The 20,090-nt window shown below is 55.1% G+C and overlaps 1 protein-coding gene across 1 annotated transcript in view; it reads right to left on the bottom strand.

Annotated features, from left to right (window-relative positions):
* The window catches only part of RXRA (retinoid X receptor alpha), a 113,958-nt gene extending 94,584 nt beyond the window's left edge, over positions 1–19,374 (bottom strand). The window contains exon 1 of the mRNA XM_042786728.1: positions 19,205–19,374. Within this exon, the coding sequence (XP_042642662.1) occupies positions 19,205–19,232 (28 nt within the window). The 5' untranslated portion in view covers positions 19,233–19,374. The remainder of the gene's footprint in view (positions 1–19,204) is intronic.
* Positions 19,375–20,090: the final 716 nt, after the last annotated feature.

The raw sequence follows: 20,090 nt of genomic DNA on the forward strand, positions 1-20,090 counted from the left end.
AGCACCCGGAGACAGCAATATCACACACTTCAATGGCCGTTTCCAAGGCAATCGTGTATCTGGGCCCGTCAGTCCTGCGTGTCGGGGGCTACAAGCTTGTCTGAGATATTTATCCCCTTCCGTTTTTTTTTCCCCTAACTATCTTAACACCAGATTTTCTTGCCGACATCTCCATCACTGCTGCTTTTGTCCTGACGTACCAGTGCCATTGTTCCATGCTCCTACTGGGTATGTCAGGCGATGGGGCCAAGCAGGAGGTACATTCTGAAATTATTTTCTTTTTGCGTCAGAACAAACCTTTCCTTCTCTCACTTCCTCCTCCTGGTCCAGTCTGGGATGGAGGATCTGGCCCTCACCTTCCAGCACATCCACTTCGGCACATGCTGGACCAGGAGAAAGGCAAACAGCCCGAAACCGAGACAAGCTTCAGACACAACCAAGTTAAAAATACATATTTTTCAGACAAAAGTTCAGTCCCCAAATGGTAAGAGAATCCAGGAAAAATGTAGCAGACCCGGCTGGTGGCTGGCTTCCAGCATGAGCACCTCCCTTCGGAGGAATCCGGCGAGGAGTCTCGACTAATCCACCCAGGACACACCAGCATTTCTTCCTTGTATTATTGGGTTGGGTTTTTGTTGGGTTTTGTTGGTGGTTTTTTGGGTTTTTGTTTTTTGGGTTTTTTTTTGTTTTTTTTTCCCCCTTTCTTTTTTTCCATCTGCTCAGCAGATTTGACATGTGCTGGCAAGGCGCTCGCAGCCGCGGGGCCCGAGCCAGGGTGCTGTGCCGGGGGACGGACAGAGGGACCCCCACCCCTCCCTGCCTGCTCCTGGCACCAGCCCAGGGGCTGCAGGTAGGAGCAGCTGGAAAAGAAGAGACAGAGGCAAGAGCCCGGAGCCACCGCGCATGTGCTCAGCGCCCACGCAAAACAAATACGCAGTATTACCCCCGTGCCTCAGTTTCCCTTCCCCTCAGAGGCTGGGGAAGTAACACAAGCACTTCAGGGGAACGAGGTGACACAGAGACAGTGCCAAGTCCCCAAGGAAGGAGCCGGGTATCCCCCTGAAGCCATCTCGCCCCACCACACCATCACGGACGCTGCCTCCACGTCCTGCTCCTGCCCCTCGCCCACCTGCAATTCCCAAAGCAAGCGCCCCAAATCCCCCCTCGCCTCGCTCTCTACCTCTGCCTCTCCCCAGCTCTGTGCCCAGGGACCCCTCGCCTCCACGACGAGCCCCACGTGTCCCCCAGGACCATTTTTGCCCAGAGCTGATCCACCATCCCCACTGGGCACCGAGCACGGTCCCACAGCTCCCCACGGCCGGTTCCTTCGTGCTGGCTGGAGCAGCCGGACGGGGACAGGATGGAGACAGGACACACGTGGCCTTGCCATCCCCATCAGGTCGCTCCTGTCAGAAGGGATGGGAGCAGGGGGCTCACGCTTGGCCCCCACGGACTCAGCACTGACCCCCCCCCCCCCCCCCAGCCCTTCACCAGGGAGGAGCTGCCACTTTCGGGTCAGCCGGCAAGCGCTGATTTCCCTCCCGGTGAGATGCCCACTGAGGAATTTGCACTTCATTCCTTGACACCCGCTTTAATTATAGGTATCAAGTCAGCTTCTCTCTTTCACAAGAGCCGTGAGCTAATCTCCTGCTCCCCTTTCTCCACGAGGGGTTCGTGAGTCACTCGCTCCCTCCATACACAAAGCGGAGGGCAGTGGGCTCTGCCAAAGCCCAACCCAAAGGCCAGCGTATAAACTCCAGGCACCAAAGTTGTCAGCTCTAACATCCCAGGATGAGCTTCAAAATTTCAACCCCGGTTCCCCGCCGTTACCAAGAAGAGCAGACGGGCAGTAGGTGACACCGAGACATGATAGGTGCTGCCCAATGCCGAGTGCCTCAAAGGCACCGGGATGCTCCGTGCTCGCCCGCCGGCCAGCGCAGCACACTTCAACAGCAAAACGCTGACGGGCCCTCCAAAATCCTCACCCAGAAGCGAGCCCATCCCCGAGGCGAGGCTGCTGGGGAAGCCCGACACGCATCCCCGGGATGCTGCTGCCTACCAGGCTGCCCAGTTAGCAGGTACACCCCGAGGTCAGCTTTGTTTTCCTCCCCAGCCGCCGAAGCAGCAGCGGGGCTGTGGCGAGAACTCCATCGCGCCGCTGTCCCATCAACCTATTTCTTCCTGAACAGGTTTCCTTTTGCAGGGTTGTGGGTTTAGGGTTGTTTTTGCTGTTCTTGGGGTTTTTTTTTTAAACATAAACTCATTAGTTTCAGCATGACGAGGACTTTCCTGGCTGTGGATTACCATTATTCAGTTCAAGGAGACATAAATAATTGTTCACGATCTCTACAGCTTATGAAAGGATCCCCAGCCCCACTGATGGCAGAGGCGGTGGGTCCCCAGGAGTGGGGCAATTGCCCCTTGCCTCGCTCGGGTGTGTGTGACCCAGCGTGGGGAGGACTCCCACCACAACACCCACCCACCCACCCCCAGCCGAGCCACTCTCCTGGCCGGGCAGGTTGTTCCACAGCGATGTTGCCATTTCCCTTTCGCCTACCATCCCCAGCACATTTTTTTCTGCTAAATCCCCCCCGAGAGCAGCCTGCTCCCTGTCTGCATATCTCGGGCACGGACTGGGAACCCCACAGGGGCTCAGGGAAGGGACCCCCCCAGGCTCACAGCAGCCACACTGCTGCTCACTTTATTTTTTAATCAAGTCACGAGACGGGGCAGATGCTGCTCGAAATAAATCATCAACCACAAGAGCAATAAAGACAACTGGGAGGTCTCAGCTAGGACTTTGGGAGTACAGGACCAGTGGCTGAGCCACCACCGCCTCATTGCTGACAGGGTGACAGAGCAGCTCCCGTGCCAAGCCTGGACACTGCAGATTGTCACCGAGGAAATGGTGACATGGTTGCACCAGGAAGATAAGACACCTGTGGACGCAGACAGCAGGGCCAGTTGCACACCTCCGTATCACCAGGAAAAAGTGATCAAGGGTTGCAGCAGCCCCTCAGATACTTGCCCTGGGGACAAGCATCCCTCCTCTCTTGGGGCTGCATCTCCCCCTTCCAGCCTTCTCCAGTCCCGGGGCCAAGGGTAAAAGGGGACAGAAAATCTGTGCATGTCTCTCCCGCACCGCGTGCCAGCTCTTCTGCAAAGATTGAGCAGCACGGGGATGGCAACAGAGCCGGCAGCATTTCCCCAGCCCCCTTGAGCCCCACACCACCGCCTGCACCCCACAGCACAGCACAGCCAGCCCCCCGGCCCTGCTGGGACCTGCAGACTGGCTCCCAGGAGCTCCTCCGAGCTCACCCGCCTGAATCTCGCACAACAAAAAGCATCTCAGCTCCTGCACAGAGGATCCAGCCCTTCCTCAGCATCAGCCAGTGCCAGGCAGGATCCGGCCAGGCAGGAGCACCGGGTCACTGCGTTCACACTGGGGTCCCTCCGGCCCCCGCACGGCTCGCGGCAGAGGGATGTTCTCCCTTTCTTCTCCGGGAGGATTAGACACACTTCTTTTCTCTCACTGCTTTTCAAAAGAGAGGCTTTTTATCACTGCTGATCCCTGGGGGAAACCTTTCTCTCTCTCTCTCTCTCTCTCTCTCTTGTGCTTTTATAGTTTGGATAAGGGGAAAGGAAGTTTTCCTTCATCTCAATCTCTCCGCTGACAGGCACCGCGAGCGTGACGGACCGAGCAGCTCCCCAGGTCCCTGCCTGCACCCCGGCAGCACCCGAGCATCGCCCCGCCGCCGCCGGGGCTCCCCACCACCTCCCAGCGCCGCGGGCTGCATCGCCAGCAACGCGCCCGGCGCCGAGCCCCGGAGAACGCCCAGGCAAAACCCTGTCTTAGTTATTTCGAAAGCCACATTGACATTGTGAAATCCCAGCTTGTAAAAAACCCGGCAGAACAAAAGCAGCAAACCCAGCTCAAGGCAGCTACAGGTGTTCTGCCCTTGCCTACCTGCTCCCCACACTCCAGAGGTTGCAATTACATTTTCCAGTGTTTCTTAAATGGATTTTTTTTTTTTTTTTTCCCCCTCTCTTCCTGACTGCTGCGGAACAGATCAAGCCAAAGAGAGGAAACCAAAGCTTGGAGCTGGCAAAGCTTTAGACACGCACAGCTATTTTAATGGACCACTCGCATGCAGAAAGCTAAGAACATGGCTAAGTGTGTGCGGGATCGCGGCACGATCAGCTCTACAGCGAAACAAGTAAAGCCAGTGATCCTTGAAATGCTGTCAAAAGCTCTAAGTACCCAAAAGTGAGAAATCATGTTGGTTTTTCACCCTCTGAGCTCTCTCCATTACTGAAATCAGGGCTGAGGTTTGTCACAGCAGCAGACCGGGTGTTTTTTTAATTGTCAACCATGCTGCAACATTTTCTCTTTATTTTTAGGCATCCCTTTAAAACTATAGAGGAAATCATCCAAAAGAAGTTTGTTCAAATGGCCTGTCAGTTTGAGGAAGTCAAATTAAACCAGAAAAAAAAAAAAAAAAAACCCTGAATCCTAATAAATCACACATCCACACACACAAAATTGGAGAAATCTGGGCATGCCTCCAAAGCCAAGTAAATGGATGATAAACAAAACAAACCTAGCTCTGCCCAGTAATACAGGCTTCCACAGTGGGAATTTCTCACTCGGGAATCACTTCCACCGAGGGCACAGCTCGTGGTACACGGGGAGCTTTCCCTCTCCCCCGCAAAGCTCTGCCTCCAGGGACTGCCGCCGTCCCACGCTCAGCGGGTCTCAACGGGGCACAAATCCTGCCTTGTCCCTGCTTGCAGGAATTTCCCCCCCTGCGAAGCCCTGTCCCCGCTGCAGACAGATCGATCGCCCCATGACGCAGAGAGGGTGGCTGTTTGGTTTTGCTGGAGTCACGGGAAAGCCTCGCTCTTCCCCTGCCCCGGGCATCGCTCAAGCCCCACGCCGGCAGCAGGGACCCGCTCAGGGCCTGCAGACCCACCCAGAGCAAACAAGACTCACAACTTGCATGAGGAAAGAAAAAAAAAAAAAAAAAAAAAAAGGGAAAGGGCAAGAGGAAAGTAAGGATGAAGATGCTGAAATAAAACCCCCCCAGATGCCCAGGTGCCTGAAGCAGGAGGCAACAGCAACATACGGGATAGCAAAAAAAGCAGCAGCCAAATCTCCTTTCAACCTTCAGATGCAGTTTCCCATTGATATGGATGTGCAGAGCAATGCCCACCCCCTCCCCACAGCATCGGGTCCAGCTTTTCAGGCCACGCAGCGGGAGGGAGAGCCAAGAGAGGAGGGCAGGGACGCGTGCTGAGACGTGTCCCACGGACAGTCCGACAACTCCGGCACAGCCTCCCCGTGCTCCGAGCTGGATTTTGGGGGGCCCATACTACCCAGCTGGATTTTGGGGGGCCCGTACTACCCAGCTGGATTTTGGGGGGCCCGTACTACCCAGCTGGGCCGAGAGCTGAGGGTATGACAACAAAGCTAGTGAAGGGTTGGACCCATGCAGTGACTGGCACAGGCGTCAGCTCCCACTGCAGGGACCTGACCCCAGGGCGGGCAGCCCACCCTCTCCCCGATTTCTCTCTTTGTTTTCCAGCAGAGATCACCACGAAACAGTTAAAGGTTTCTAAGCTGGGCTCTCCTGAGGACTCCAGTTAAAAGTCCACCGGGCATTTTCCCATCGTGGACTTTAGCCCCGGAGCGCAGCTGCGATAACACGCGCGGAGGTGCCAGCTCCTGCCGCAGCAGGATGGGGTGTCACCGAGGTGGGCAACCCCTGCAGAACACGCAGGGCCCCGCACAGGACAGAAAACTGCAGATCAGGCCTCGGAGCAGCATTCTGGGGCTTGGTAGGATGAGGTTATACCAAGCGTTTGCAGAACGAGAAGCAGTGGTGTGCCACAGGGCTCCGCTGGAGGAGCTAACCCACCTCCTGTGATAATAATTTAGGTGCCACCAAGGAGCCCGTTTCACTCATCTCCAGCCCGCACAGGGCACAAATTCGCCCCCCCTAGGGATTTTGTGCAGGGACAGGGCCCAGGGATTTCTCTCCCCATTGGTCCCTGGGGAGATGCAAGAGCAGAAGCTGCGCTGCCCTCCCTGCTGGGAACAGACACCCGGCTCTCCTCTCCAAGGTTGTCTGCAAATCCTCTTTCATCAGGACTACACATACCATTTTTTAAAAGCTGGGTGATGTAACCAACCAGTATTTATAATGCTGAAAACATCCCAAAGCTCCATCTCTTCCAGTTCCCAAGCACACTGTGTACTCTTAATAAAATAATTGCAATGATGAATAGCTCCTTATAACATTCTTCTTCAGCTACTGACAGGGCCAAGAGCTGGGATGGAAAGCCCTTCTCCTAAACGCTCCTTCAAGGAACATTCAGGATTTTACCTCTTCACAACAAAAGATACAGTGAAAATTTGGAAGAGGTGTCAGTCCCGTACCAAGCCACCCCAGCACGCAGAGAAGGAGATGACAAGCTTCCTCTCCCCCAGACCAGCCACATCAATAATAAAGTCAGCAAATCACTGCAGCTCAATCCCAGCCTTTAGTTAAGCTGAAGCGATCTTGAACCCATGAGATGGAATCAGTGCCGAGCTGCTGATCCCACCGACGCTCACAGGCTCCACGCCAGCCAAACCGCCCCAGCAAAGGGGGTCACCCACGACACCCAGCCCCAGCGCGGGGCCTGGCAGCACTGGGAGGCTCATTTCCTCTGCTTTTGAAATAAAGTTACAGATTTAATCATTCGCTTGCAAGTCCTCATGTGCCCATGATTTCCACACTGACAATTACAGGGGTAGGCCAATGCACTGGGGTGGTTTGTTTTGGATTTTTTGGGTTTGGTTTTTTTTTTTTTTTTTTTTTTTTTTTTTTGGCAGAGTCACTTCTACTTTATTCATTTGTAAAGGTGCATTCAATTAGGGAGCATGCTGGCTTTGCCTTCCCTTCCCATGCAAAGCAAGCTTTTACTCCCAGCCACGGCCAGGCTCTCTGGGTGCTTTCCCAGAGTCTGTGCTCCCAAAGACCATCAGGATCCACCAAGGAAGAGCCCAAGGAACCGGTGGCAGAGAGCAACCCGGGCTTCAGCCCTCACCCTGGCCTCGACTGCAGCTCGGGGGACTTCCCAGCACCCAGCCCTGTGCGGGGGAGAACTGGCAGGACCGGCTGCTCCCACCCCACGGGCACCTCCCCACGCCCGGCATGCACAGCCAGCCCCACACTCCCCCCCTTCCCACCCAACATGGGCGGCAGGGACCCCAACCCAGACCCCAACACAGCGCAGGCACTTTTCCACCCCAACGCACATCCTCCTTTCTCCAAAGGGCTGGTTTGGGGTCCCCATGTTTTGGGCAGGATTGGGAGCGTCCCTCTGCTCTCAGCGATGAGCTTCACCCTCCACAGCACTGCTGCCCAGGCTGTACCCTGGAGCTCACCTGCTTGTGCATCCCTGAGAAGAGCCTTTGGGGTCCCCCCCCAACCCCGACACCGGCTGCCGCCCTTGGGGTGCTGCTGAGCTACAGGGGTGCTGCAGGGTGGGCTGCAGCTTACAGCAGTCAGGGCAGCACCCAGGGGCAAATGCCACTGCCCCAAGAGACCTGGGAGGATGCTCGGATCAGCCCCGCAACCCCTGCAGGGTTTTGGGAAGGCGCAGGGCGAGATGGAGCCTCCCCGTTTGCGTAGGCGGGGGTTTTGGATGGACACCGCGCTGTTACCTACCACCCAGGGCATGCTGCAAGAAATCCCTGCCCTGCAACATTTCCTGCACACACCTAGAGGCCGGGAAACCTTGCTGGAGGAGTCAGACGTGGTTTTCGGTGCCCAGCCAGCCTCGGCTCCCGTGGCATAACACCCGGCCGAGCAGAGTGCCTGGGGGGAGCAGAGCTGAACACCCCTCGGCGAGAGCAGCACAGGCGGAAAAACAACAAAGATGAGAAAACCAAGCACTCAAGCTAAACAAAGCCCGCGGTGACCGATGGCCTCTGATTTCCACAGCCTAAACCTGCCCCACAGGTGAGGCACGAAGAGGGAGCGACTTGCTGTAAGGGAACTGGTGGCTTTTTCCCCCCTCAGAGAAGGCTGAAACCCCAGGGCAGAGCCGTACCAGAGCTCCAAGGCAAAGCCCTGGAGCTGCAGGGCACAGCAGCACCGCTACCAAAACACAACTTGAAACACGGGTAAAAAACCCTAACGCACTAAATCTGTGTCTCCCAACCCTATGAGCAGATGAGGAACCTGCTAGCAGGGTGTAATTCGGGGTGCTGCCTTGCTACATTTCTCAGGAGCAAGTCCCTGCGCAGCATCAGCCCCCCCTGCAGCAAGTTAGCAGTGGCCCCCCAGCACATCTGGGATTGCTGCTCCCACCCGGCCCCAGCTCTGAACCGCTGTTTGGATAAAATCTCTGATATTTGCAAACAATAGGTATCAGCCCGCCTGGGGCCAGCCTATCTCTGGCAGGGATCACGCTAAGCCTTCCCTAAGTGCTTAAATGGGGACCTGCAGGTAATTGTTCCAGGAGTCTTAACTCTTCCCAAAGCCACTTCTGATGTCTGGTCTCTGAGGAGGAGCACAGGGCAGGCGGCCAGCACAGCTCACCTGCAGAAAACCAGCCCAGGGAGGAAGGCAGTGAAGAGGACGGGGAATTTAGGGCTGCCCCACGGCAGCACAGCTTCCAGGACAGGTCATCACATCGTGCCCTCCCCGAGCTCAGCTCCTGCTCCCCATCACCAAGTCGAACAGCCGTGGTGCTCCCACCCAGAGCTGCCTGGGCATCCTATAAATACCACCACAGAGCCTTGGAGACAGCATACTGAAAGGAGCAAAGTATTAACACTGTGGCTGGCACGGCTTGCTCACAACGTGCCCATCCAGCAGACCACAGTTTGCTTAGGGGTGCAGAAAGTTTCGGCTTTAGCAGGTTTACCCTGACAGGAAGGGAGCCTGGGTGGCCTGCGTAGATACAGGAAACCCCTTTCTATCACGCACATCACTCCGCTTCCTCTGGATTTCTTTAACCTTTCACTCTCAGCCTGATTTATGCCTTCACACTGATTTTTGCATGCGTGCACTTCCCTGCTCTCTACTCCAGTGCTGTGGCTCCGCACCAGCAAAAACACTGGCAGGGCCTCAGCATCCATCTGCCCAGAGCCGGAGCTATCTCTGCATGAAAAATTCCTCTGCCTCTGTCCTGAGGAGCTGGGGTTTTTGCAGGCAGGGAGGAGGGGAACACACACATGTCCCGCACTGCTGGGCTCGGTGCCGTGCCGTGCTTTAGGGCTGCACAGCCCACACACAGCTCCCAGCCACCCGTGGGACCCACACCGGTCTGCGTGTGATGGGGGAGGCAGCGGGCAGAGCACTGGAGCGGCTAATCGGAGACCCCGGGGACATGTCCCAGCAAAGGAAAAAGCAGAGAGGAAGGTTTTGCTGCAAAGGGGCCGGGCGGTGAGCTCCAGGCTCCAGCGCAGCAAGCCCAGCAGTGCAAAGGATGGACTTCATTTTCCACGCAGAGAGGGAAAGGAACCGCGACCAGCTCAGTCCTGAGCCCTCCCAGTGGGGAACCAGTCCACTGGGGAGTCTGGGGGAGCCCATCTGCTGCCACCTACTCCCTGTCCCCGCGAGAAGCCAGCCCCGGCGGGATGCAGCGGGCAGCACCCCAGCACCAAAGGGCACCCCCCAGCACCACGAGCACGTGCCCGGAGATGCCTTCGGAGGCAGGACGGCATGAGGACGGCGGGGACAGAGCCTTAACGTCACCTAAAGGGCCTCTTGGGTGGGAAGATTAGCAGTTTGTTCCCAGCCTGGTGGGGATCCCAGGTCAGAGCGTGTTGGGAAACATCTCGGCTTCCCAGGAGCGGGTTGGGGAATTTACCTCTGCTGAGGCCAAAGGCTCCGGGGCAGTGTCGGGGCAGGGAGAGCAGCAGAGAGCCCAGGGGAAGCACCAAGGAAGGTGGCCGGGGAGGAATCGCAGTTAAGGTGAAGTCTCCAAGCCCCCAGTTTGAGGGATTTTTAACCTGTGCAGCTGGATAAATAAGGAGGGTGACAGCGGGTGGCCCTGGTGCCACCAGCCATCACCAGGGAGGAGGCATTTGGGGACACGGTCACTTGCACCCACCCGGGTTTTCCAAACCCACTCTCACATCCCAAAGCTCCATGCAACAGCCCACACGGTCCCGTCCTTAGAGCTGCCACCATCCAGGGAAGACAAAAAAAAAGAGAAAATTCCAGAGCGGGAGCGAGCCAGGGAAGCATCTCTTTGTCCAGATGCATGGGACGTGGCCGGCCACCCCCGAGAGCCACCCACTCACCAAGCTCCCCCCGCTCAGCACAGCCACCGCAGCCAAAGGGAAACGAAGTCATAAAGGTTATCATTTCGGTGTTTGACTGAGCATAAAAATCCTGCTCTGAAAACAAAAAAAGGGGAAAGGGGGACGGGGAGAGTGGCTGGGGAGGAGAGGGGTGGTGATGCCCAGCACGACAGCCCCAGAAACACGGGAGCGGAGATGTGGGGGCCCACAGCACAAAACACACACCTCCATTTCAGCAAAGTTTCCTGGGAAAATAAATGCAAAGTCTGTTATAAAAGTTTATCTGCGTGTGCGAGGAAGAGCAAGCGCGCCTGGCTACGGTATAGAGATGTCATTATTTTCATGCATCTGCCTTACCCAATTTTATTTAGTTGCTTTCTGCACCATTTCATGCTCATTCTGCTGCTGAGCTAGACAATTGCTTTATAACTCTAGGGTGCAATTTCACTGTCTGTGAGCCACACGCACACGCACGCACACGGGGTCTTTGCCGGGATGGAGCAGGGAGCTACACCTCCCTCCCTCCCCACCCCGACGTTTGGGAGATTGCACTGAAATGGATTTTCTTAATAAATTAAAAAAAAAAAAAAAAAAAAAAAAAAAAGGAAGAAAATTAAATTAAAATGCTAAGCCACCATCTCTAATGTATTATAATTCAAGGAGTGCGTGGTGGGAGGGGGGGGTGAGAGCAGACTCGGAAAGCAATGGCTCCCCATTAAGAATGAGGAGGATGAACTGGAGGGCAATTTGCTCTCTCGCGCTAAGTGAATGCGGAGAGACAGAGCCCGGCAGGCTGGAGGGCAGAAGCGCCGTGAATCACGCCGGATTTTTATGATCAATTGAAAGTCACACCCGAACAAGCGCAGGTCAAAAGGGAGGGCTGGCCACGCAGGTGCGGAGCTCGGAGACAAGCGGTTTGCAACTTGCTGAAGTTGCCTGGTCCCTTGGCAGGGACAACGGGCTTTTACCCCACACCCCACACCCCCCGGCCCCCCCCCCCCCCCGGGTGTGGGTCAGGGCAGCTCAGCTGTGCGGGGTGCCCAGAAGCAGCCCCGACACGGGGCCGCGCATCTCCCCGCCGCAGCGCCAGCATCTCCGGCACAACCTGCCGCCGATACGCCGTTATCTGCCGCCGCCCGGGCCCTGTCCCGCGGCGTTAGAGGCCACAGCTCCTCCGTGCGAGGCAGAGCCCACGGCTTCCCGGGCCTGATAAAGTCCCTCATCTTACAAAAACGGGGCAGCAAAAAGAGAAGGTGGGGGGGACAGAAGGGGAGCACAGCACAGTCTGGCAAGGATGACCAGTGGAGAAAAGGGGGTCTCTCTCTCTCTGTCTCTCTCTCTCTATTTTTTTTTTTTTTTTTTTTTTTTTCTCCCCCTCTTTTGCAACGGTCCCCACCAGCACATGGATCCTCAGGACGAAGGTGCCGCTCCCCGGGGTGCCGGGCAGGGAAGCCGCAGCGCTGGCAAGCCGCTCTCACCCATCCCTCACCCCCTCCCCTGGGGACAACCAAAACAGCTTCCCCAGCTCGACGTGATGCCCCCCACCCCCCCGGGGTCTGCTCCTGCCTCTCACCCCGCTCCTCCCTACGCCCCTTCGTGCCTCTGCCATCGCTCAGCATCTCACCCGCTCGCAGCAAGCCTCCTGCATGGCATCCCGTGCCAAGCCCATCTCCCCGCCCCGTCACCTCCACCTCTCCGGGCGGATCTGGGCTGGAAGCGCAACCCCTCTCCCGCGCTTCTCCTTCCACTCTTGCTTCACCCCTGCCATTGCCTCATTTCGACTCCGGAATGGGCACGTAGGAGACGCGCTGCCCACAACAGAATTGTCTCGTGGCAGCCCACAGAGTTCACAGTAAAAAAAAAAAAAAAAAAAAAAAAAATCTTTCCAGCACTTACTTCTCAGCCAAAAACGGAAAAACAATAATCAAACGTTTCTGCTCTCACGCCCAGTGCTGCACAGCCAGCTGAAAGGAGACGGGGCATCCCTCCCTAATCCACTCCTGGCAGCCCCAGCACAAAGGATTTGCTCCATGAGTTGAGGCGGCTGTAAACCTCGAGGGGCTCCAAGGCTGCCCTCAGCTCCCCCTTCCCTTATTTTTTCTTTTTTTTTTAAGTCTGTAAAAGCTGAAGAAAGCCAAAACTCCACAAAAGAGAAGACCATGAAAAGTAACAACCAGATGGGAAACCCCATTACCATTTTATTGGTCACAAATACCAGTATTGCACCTTTTATCTCTTCGCTCCGTAGTGTTCTTGCATCCGATGCAATCCAGGGAAAGGGTTATGGCTCGGACAAGACCCAAACCCAAATACACCACCAACCTCCACTCAGGGCCCACCAAAACCAAGAGATTAACCCCCAAAAAGAAAAAAAAAAAAATCCTCTGGGGTTTGAAAGAAGGAGCAATGCCCACAGGAAAAGGAACCATCTTCTACTAGAACAGAAAGGGGATGCGAGTCCTTGCTCCTGATGATAAATAAAACAAATATTTAGGGTGTTTCTTCCTTGCCCGCTGGTTTGGGAGCACCTGGCTCACACCCAAACCCCACCTGCCAGCCCTTCTTCGCTCCCAGGCCAAAAAGCAGCTTGGGTTTTTTTGGCTACCAGGAGCTGGGACCCTCAAAAGCCAAGGGGAGCCCTACGGAGCTCAGATGCCAGACGGATCTGCTCCGCGGAGCTGGAAGCCGCCGTCCCAGCCGAGGTTTCACAACCGCCCCACGCCCTCGCTCCGGGCCCCGTTCCCAGCTGCGCTGGCGCTCAGACGCACCCGCGTGCCTCAGTTTCCCACCCTGTATCTGTCTCATCTGGGCAGACGATGAGTTTTCAAGGCAAGATCCGTCCCCTCCTGATGTGCAGAGGCAGGAGCTGGCACAAACAGGGCTGTGATCAGAATTACAGCCCCAAGGTGCAACCTTGAAACTTTTATTGTAGATCACAATAAAAGGAAAAAAAAAAAAAAAAAAAAAAAAAAAAGGAAAAAAAAAAAACAACACCCAACCATTTTATGCTTATGAGTGGTCTGTTTGAACAGGATTATTTTTTAACTCCATGTTAAACAACATTTCAAAGGAGAGGAGCTGCATTTGGGCTTAATCTGAACCCTTTCTTCCCTTTCTTGCAAGGGAATTGTTCTCTGTTTATCTCGGAAAACACCCTCCATTTTGAAATGCTCACTCTTCTCTAAATAAAAACTAAGGTTGGTTCCCTGACTTTGCTTTGGCTAAGCAAAACGTTGTCAGAAAAGGCAAGTTCTCACAGCCAGTTTCCATCTCAACAATAGAACATTTTCCCAGGCTAAATTGCTTCTGTCTGAAAATCTTCTAGCAGTTTGAGCTGGCTGGCATGTGTGGGGATCCTTCTGTAGGGTTTTTTAAATCCTTATTTGCAATATTATTTCGTCTGCTTTGCGCTGCCTTGATGTTCGAGCAGCCTTTGGAGAGACACAACCACTCCTCCCTCCTCCTCTGTCCTCCCTCCAGGCACACGCTTTCCTTTGAGGAGGAGGAGAGGGGAGAAATAAAATAAAAGACAAGCAAAGAGGAAAATGTCAGAAAGCTGCTTTTTGTGTGTGTGTCAAACGTTCAAAGTTATTCCAGAGTCTAGTCTTTAAATGTAATAAAATACAGCAACTCCTGACAAAATCAATTAAAATAAAACCACCCAGACTGCCTCCCCTCTTGCTTTGTAGCTATACGGACTTTGAGAGCCCACCTGGGCCTTTTAGGAAGCAATTATGGAACCGCTGGGTTGGATCCTGCACCGGCAGCGTGCTCGCTCTGCCGAGCATCCCTTCGCACTGCCGGCCAGAGGGAGGGAGGAGAGACCCAGTTCCTTCCTCCGCAAAGGGAGGTGATGATGGGGAGACGCGCTGGGGATCGGAGCCAGAGAACAGGATTAATTAGAGCCCAATTAGGTTACCGAGCTCCCAGGGAAGGTCCCTGCAATACTCCGCGATTCGCCGGCAGTGACGTGAGGTGTCCCCGGCTTTGGTTACCGCTGGCCGCCCAGCTCGGCTGAGAGGAGCCCAACCGGGGTGCAGGGACCCCCCCCTCGCCATCCCCACCGCCCGCGGTTAAGCCCCTTGCCAAGGGCCACGGCCTCTTGCTGTCTCACCGCCTCCCGCAGCGAGGTCGCGGGATATTTATAGCAAGAATGATTCGGTGATTTCAGGCAGGCGAGAGCCTCGGGGGAATACCCCCGCTCACACACGGTTCCCCCCCTCCACCCCCCCAAAAGGCGTCGGGATGCTCACAGGAACAAGCGCCCTGTGCAAGAGGCAGGACCAAAGAACATCCCAAAGCCCAAGCCCCTGCCCCGTGGCACCCACAGCTCCGCTGTTTGTTTTCTTAACCATCCTGCAAAAAAAAAAAAAAAAAAAAAAAAAAAAAATTAAAAAAAAAAAAATATTCAGCCGGGTGGCAGAGCTGTCGCATATGGGAACCCACCCCTGCTCCCAAAAAACAATACTCCAACAAAAAGGTTTTTAACCCGTTTCTTAACAAATATTTATTTTCGCCTTCAAGATGTGGGTGGGACGAAGACAGGGTATATTTTCCAGTGAAATGTTTTGATTTCCCCCCCTTGATTTTTTTTTTTTTCCAACAGGAGCAAAACGCCAATAATAATATTTGCAATGAATAACTAAAATTCTGTGGCTTTCTCCCCCGCTCTCTTCTAAATAAATAAAATGCCCTAAATATGAGAAACACAAATGCTCTCTCCAACACAGCAGGACGACATGGAGTAAACTCGGGGACCCTCCGAGGATTTATTTAACTGTCACAGCCCAGATTCTGAAAAACACAGAAATTCCTTCCCAGCTTGTTTTGCATATGTCAGTCGGGAGAGGTCGAGCCCTACACTACGCTCCAGCAAGAGAGACCAGACCCGACTGTACTTTATCTCTTGCTCCTACGAGGCCCCTCTTTGGTGCAGCAGCCCCACAGAGCCGGCCAGCACCTTCCAGATGTGAGGCAGAGGATTCCTCCTTCCTCCCAGGGATGCTCAGAGAAGCCGTGACACTTTTCTGCATCTGTCAAAGAGGTGGGTTTTTTTCTCCCCCCCGCCCTGGATTTTCCTATCGGCCGTAAATTCCCGAAGTTAAAAGAAGCAGAATAGAGGATCACGCTGAGGTCTCAACCCAGACGCAAGCTCCCCACCAACATCCCCCGGGGTTTTGCGCAGCGCCCAGGCTCAGCCCGGCCACATGCCCAACAGCAAAGCCAGGGGACGCGGGAGGAAGATGTCTCATGGATGCTCACACCCAAAACAGCCCCCACGCTCCGTGTTGCTCCCCCCCAAGCCGGACACGGGGGGTTGTTTTGCTCTTTTCCTCGGAGGCGTTCCCGCTCGGGCCAGTTCTCACCCCACATCCTGAGCAGCTGCAGCCGTCCCTGGCAACTCGCAGAGGTTGCAACCCGGTGAACTGACCTCCGGGAGGGAAGCACAGGCCTCCGACACCCATTAACTGTTTCTTCCCCCTCATGAGGTTAAGCCTCGAGGGAGGGCTCCCCAAGCTCACCATCGCCCTTTTGCTCCCCCCCAAGGAGCTACCACCTTCTGTAGGGGAACGGGCAAAGAAGAAAACGAAGCAATAAAAAAAGGATTGCAACACTCAGAGCCACGGGAATAAGCACCTACATGAAGAACCAAGTTCCTTGGCTCGCACATCAGTCCCCAGCCCAGCCCTGTGCAAAGCCTGACCCCGGCATGTGCACCCCACCAGGCTGGAGACGTGGATCCCCCACAGCCTCACAACCACTTGTGTGACGGCTTTTTCTGGATTTTCCTCCTCCTGGAGACTCAGCACAGCACAGCCCCCCCCCCCGCATCGGAACAAAATAAAAACCATCCCTGATCGTTCAAAACCTGGTAAAGGGAGATTTGTAGCCCCAGACAGATTCTAAGGCAGCATCTGCTGGACCCCCGAGGTCCTTACGAGGCTGCCCCAGGGCTGTGGTGGTACCCACGCCACGCTGCCCACAGACCCCACGATGAGGCTGCAGGTTGTCCTGGGAGAAAGACAGCAGACAGTGACGGCATCCAGCCCGAGAGATGTCCGGGGACGTGCTGTCCTTGCGGGAAGCCGCTGCCTGGCATCTGCCAGCAGCTCCCGACACGAGCAGGAAAATGAGATACTACTATTAAAAGTGCCCGGTGCTGGCCACGCTTCCACCCATGACATCAGTGGGGTTATCTGAGTCTAACCACGGGCAGGACTTGGCCAGGGACCTCCACCGGGTTTAGGCCAAACTGAGCTGAGATTTTGATGGGGCCACACAGTAACGGAGGCTGATTTTGGCCCTCAGCTGCTGCAGATCTCCAGCTCAGGCCCATACTGGTGTGCAGGGAACACCCACCCCCCAACAACCCCCCCTCCCCCAGCTCGCAAATACCAGCTCCCAACAACCGTGCCAGGGGACGGGGCTGGCAAACACCCTGGCGCTCTGCAAAGCCAAGACCCAGTGGGTTTCGGACCAGCCCACCTCCAAAAAGCCCCAAAGCCCCGTGGCCCCACCAGCTCCACTCTGGTCTTCCTGGGAAGGTCTCTGCTCACACTCCTCAAGGTTCCGACAAACTGCTCGTGTTCCTTCAGGCTCTGCCTGCCTCCCATCCTCAGAGCAGGACCAAGATCTCCCCCTCTCCAAAACCTGCAGAACCCACCACCCTTACAACCAGAGCTGATGTTTTGTCAGTCATCAGTGACCAAAGGCCAGTGGATAAAGTTTAGGAGTCGCTCCTGCAGCGGCACAACACGCAGCGGACACAAACCCAGACTACACACCCTAAACAGCTCCCGCAGGCAGCTGAATTTTCTCCCAAGCCAGGGATGCAAAGTTAAAACCCCCACCCAGCACCGCTGTCCTGGGGTGCCTGCCTTGTTTTCCCTCCGGCTGCTCCCAGGGTGCTGCACAGCATGTTGCAAAGACATACATTTATAAATGAGCAGACAAATCAGTTGTTTTTCATTTGCACCAGTGTGAAAATCCTTACCCGAGCCAGCAGCAAGGTGACACACGCTCCCCCTCTCCATCCCCATCAAAGTCAACATGACTAATAACACAAACATATTATTTAGCATCTACAGCGTAAGAGAGCGCTCAGGTCTGAAAGAAAATGCAAGTATATATGTAGGGGCCTGATCCTGCCCGTATCAACAGAGGTTTGGACAAGAGCATCAAAGGAAATATAAATCTCACAACAGCCACCCCTAAGACTGAACCACTTTTGTGCGGCCAGAGATCGGCACTTTCTGCTTCGATCCCCGACACCTGCGTTTGAGCCACCCAAAAGGAGTCGGTTTGACCCTGAAAGCAGGACCCGCTCCCCGGGGCCACCGCCCGTGAGATGCTTTTAGCCCGAGCAGCAACTCTGGGTAAGTCAAGCCAGCAGCATTTCCCACCTCACAGCTGAATCAACGAGGGGCACTGTAAAACCATGATTTTGGGGGAAAGTAGATGCTAGCTGAAGACCTGCCAGCCGGCGGGGCCAGGCTCTCCCTGCCAAAGTCCCCAGACCACAGCAGTCCTGGAAACCCTCCCGGGGGGCAGGGCTAGCTGGGGACCTTGTGATGGTGTTTATGTTTATTCCGCTCTTAGAAAGGAACAGCTAAAATGGCAATTCTTAAACAAAAACAACAACAACAACAAAAAAAAAACACATTAAAAAAAAAATAAACAAACAAAACACACCACCACAGGCTAGCAGAGTTTAAGCACAGATTTAAAAGCCCAGGGAAGCTGGAGTGGGTGTTCCCACTGGTCGTGGGCTTGCTTGGCCAGAGGCTGGGAGCCCACGCGCTGCCACGCTGAGTGGTGACAGAGATGGCAGGGTTGGTCCCTCTTCCCCCTCGCCCAGACTTGGCGCCGGGCTACTTCACCAAAACTTTTCTTCCCCTCACCCTGAACACTGAGCTCTGCAATATCACTTCTCCTGAAACCGAGACGCAAGGAGGCATTCGCCCCTACAAGCCAGGACTTGACTCAGCCACTGAAACGATGGCAAACTCCAGCTGGAAAGGGGTTTTTAAATGTTACTAAAAAGGAGAGCGGTAGGAGAAAAAAGAAAGGGGAAAAAAAAAAAAAAAAAAAAAAAAAGACAGGAGGGTCCCCAAGCGTGCCAGCTCCTGGGAGCTGCCAGAAAGGGACGATGCAAGCGGAGGGGCCAGGGTGGGCGCAGCATCTGGGGGTCCAGATGCCGGCTGGGAGAGGCAGCAAGGGAGACAAGGCAGGAAAGAAAAAAATAATAATTATAAATAAATAAATAAATAATAAACAAACAAACAACAAAAAAAAAAAAGGCAAAAAAACAAAAACAGAAGAGCAAGAGGGGGAAGCAAAGGCTGCGAGCTGCCAAGCCCTTCTGCAAAAGTGGCCCCGGGTGGGAGGGGGCTCTCCCGGACACGAGCCCGGGTGCCCGCTGCCCCGTTTGAAAATACCGCTTGCGCTCGCCCGGCCCGGCTCGGCTCGGCTCGGCTCAGCTCCCCGCCCGGGGCCCGCCGTCCCCCGGGCTGCGTCTCAGGAGAGAGAGAAAAAAAAAAAAAAAAAAAAAAAAAAAAAAAAAAAAAGGAACAAAAAACAACCCCAACCAAACACAAAAACAACCAAGAAAACAAACCAAAAATAATAACTAAAACACGGCGCACGGCGCGGGGGCACGGGCAGGCCCGCCCGGCACTTTCCCCGGCGCTGACACCAACTCTCCCCCCGCGGCTGCCCGCGCATCCCCCGCCCGCTGCCTCCGCGGTGCGGGCGGCTGGAGGGGGAAGCGGAGGAGGGGGGCAAGTCAGGAGCTTTTATTTTTCTTTTTTTTTTTTTTTTTTTTTTTTTTTAATTTAACCACCACCACCACCTCCCCCCCCCCCCGCAGGAATGGAGAATCTTTTTCGGAACAAAACTCACCCAGTGGCAGGAAGTGTTTGGTGTCCATAGCTGGTGCTTAACTCATGCCAAGGGGCTTGGTGAAGATCGGCGGCGAAAAACACACACACACACACACACACAGGGCGCGCAGAGGGGAGGAGAGCGAAATCAAAGCGAAAGGGGGAGAGGGAGGGGGGGAAGGGAGGAAAAAAAAAAAAAAAAAAAAAAACGGGGAAAAAAAAAAAAAAAAAAAGCCCAAGGGGCGGAGGAGGAGGAGGAGGAGGCGGGGAAGGCTGCAGCCCCGCACCGGCGGCCCCGCGCAGCGCCGGGCGCGCAGACGAGGCCGCGGAGTTGTTGCAAACTCCCCAACAACGTAACTCCGGCGCTGGGCTCCGCCGGGCGCGATCGGCTCCGCGCCGGGGCCCGCGCAAGGGGGGAGCGAGAGCCGCGACCGCCCCGCAGCGCCCGCCCGCCCGCCCCGCCGCGCAGCGCCGCCCCGCGCCCGGCCCCGCCGGGGCAGGCACGGGGCGGGGGGGGGGGGGTTAAGTGATGGGGAAATGGGGTTAAAAAAAAAAAAAAAAATTTTAAAAAATTAAAAAAAAAAAAAAAAAGTGCGGAGCGGTGCGGTGGCAGCCTCGGGAGAATGGGGGGTGATGGGGGCGGGGGGGTGGGGGGGGCTGGCTTTTTGTTGGTTTGGTTTTTAAGTGATGGGGAAATGGGGAAAAAAAAAATAATTAAAAAAAAAAAAAGTGCAGAGCGTTGAGGTGGCAGCCTCGGGAGAATGGGGGGTGATGGGGGGGGGGGGGCTGGCTTTTTGTTGGTTTGGTTTTTAAGTGATGGGGAAATGGGGAAAAAAAAATAATTAAAAAAAAAAAAGTGCAGAGCGTTGAGGTGGCAGCCTCGGGAGAATGGGGGGGGGTGTGAG

This window comes from Tyto alba, unplaced genomic scaffold, assembly GCF_018691265.1.
Source record: "Tyto alba isolate M040663 unplaced genomic scaffold, T.alba_DEE_v4.0 Super-Scaffold_11, whole genome shotgun sequence".
In the NCBI taxonomy this organism is placed as follows: domain Eukaryota; kingdom Metazoa; phylum Chordata; class Aves; order Strigiformes; family Tytonidae; genus Tyto; species Tyto alba.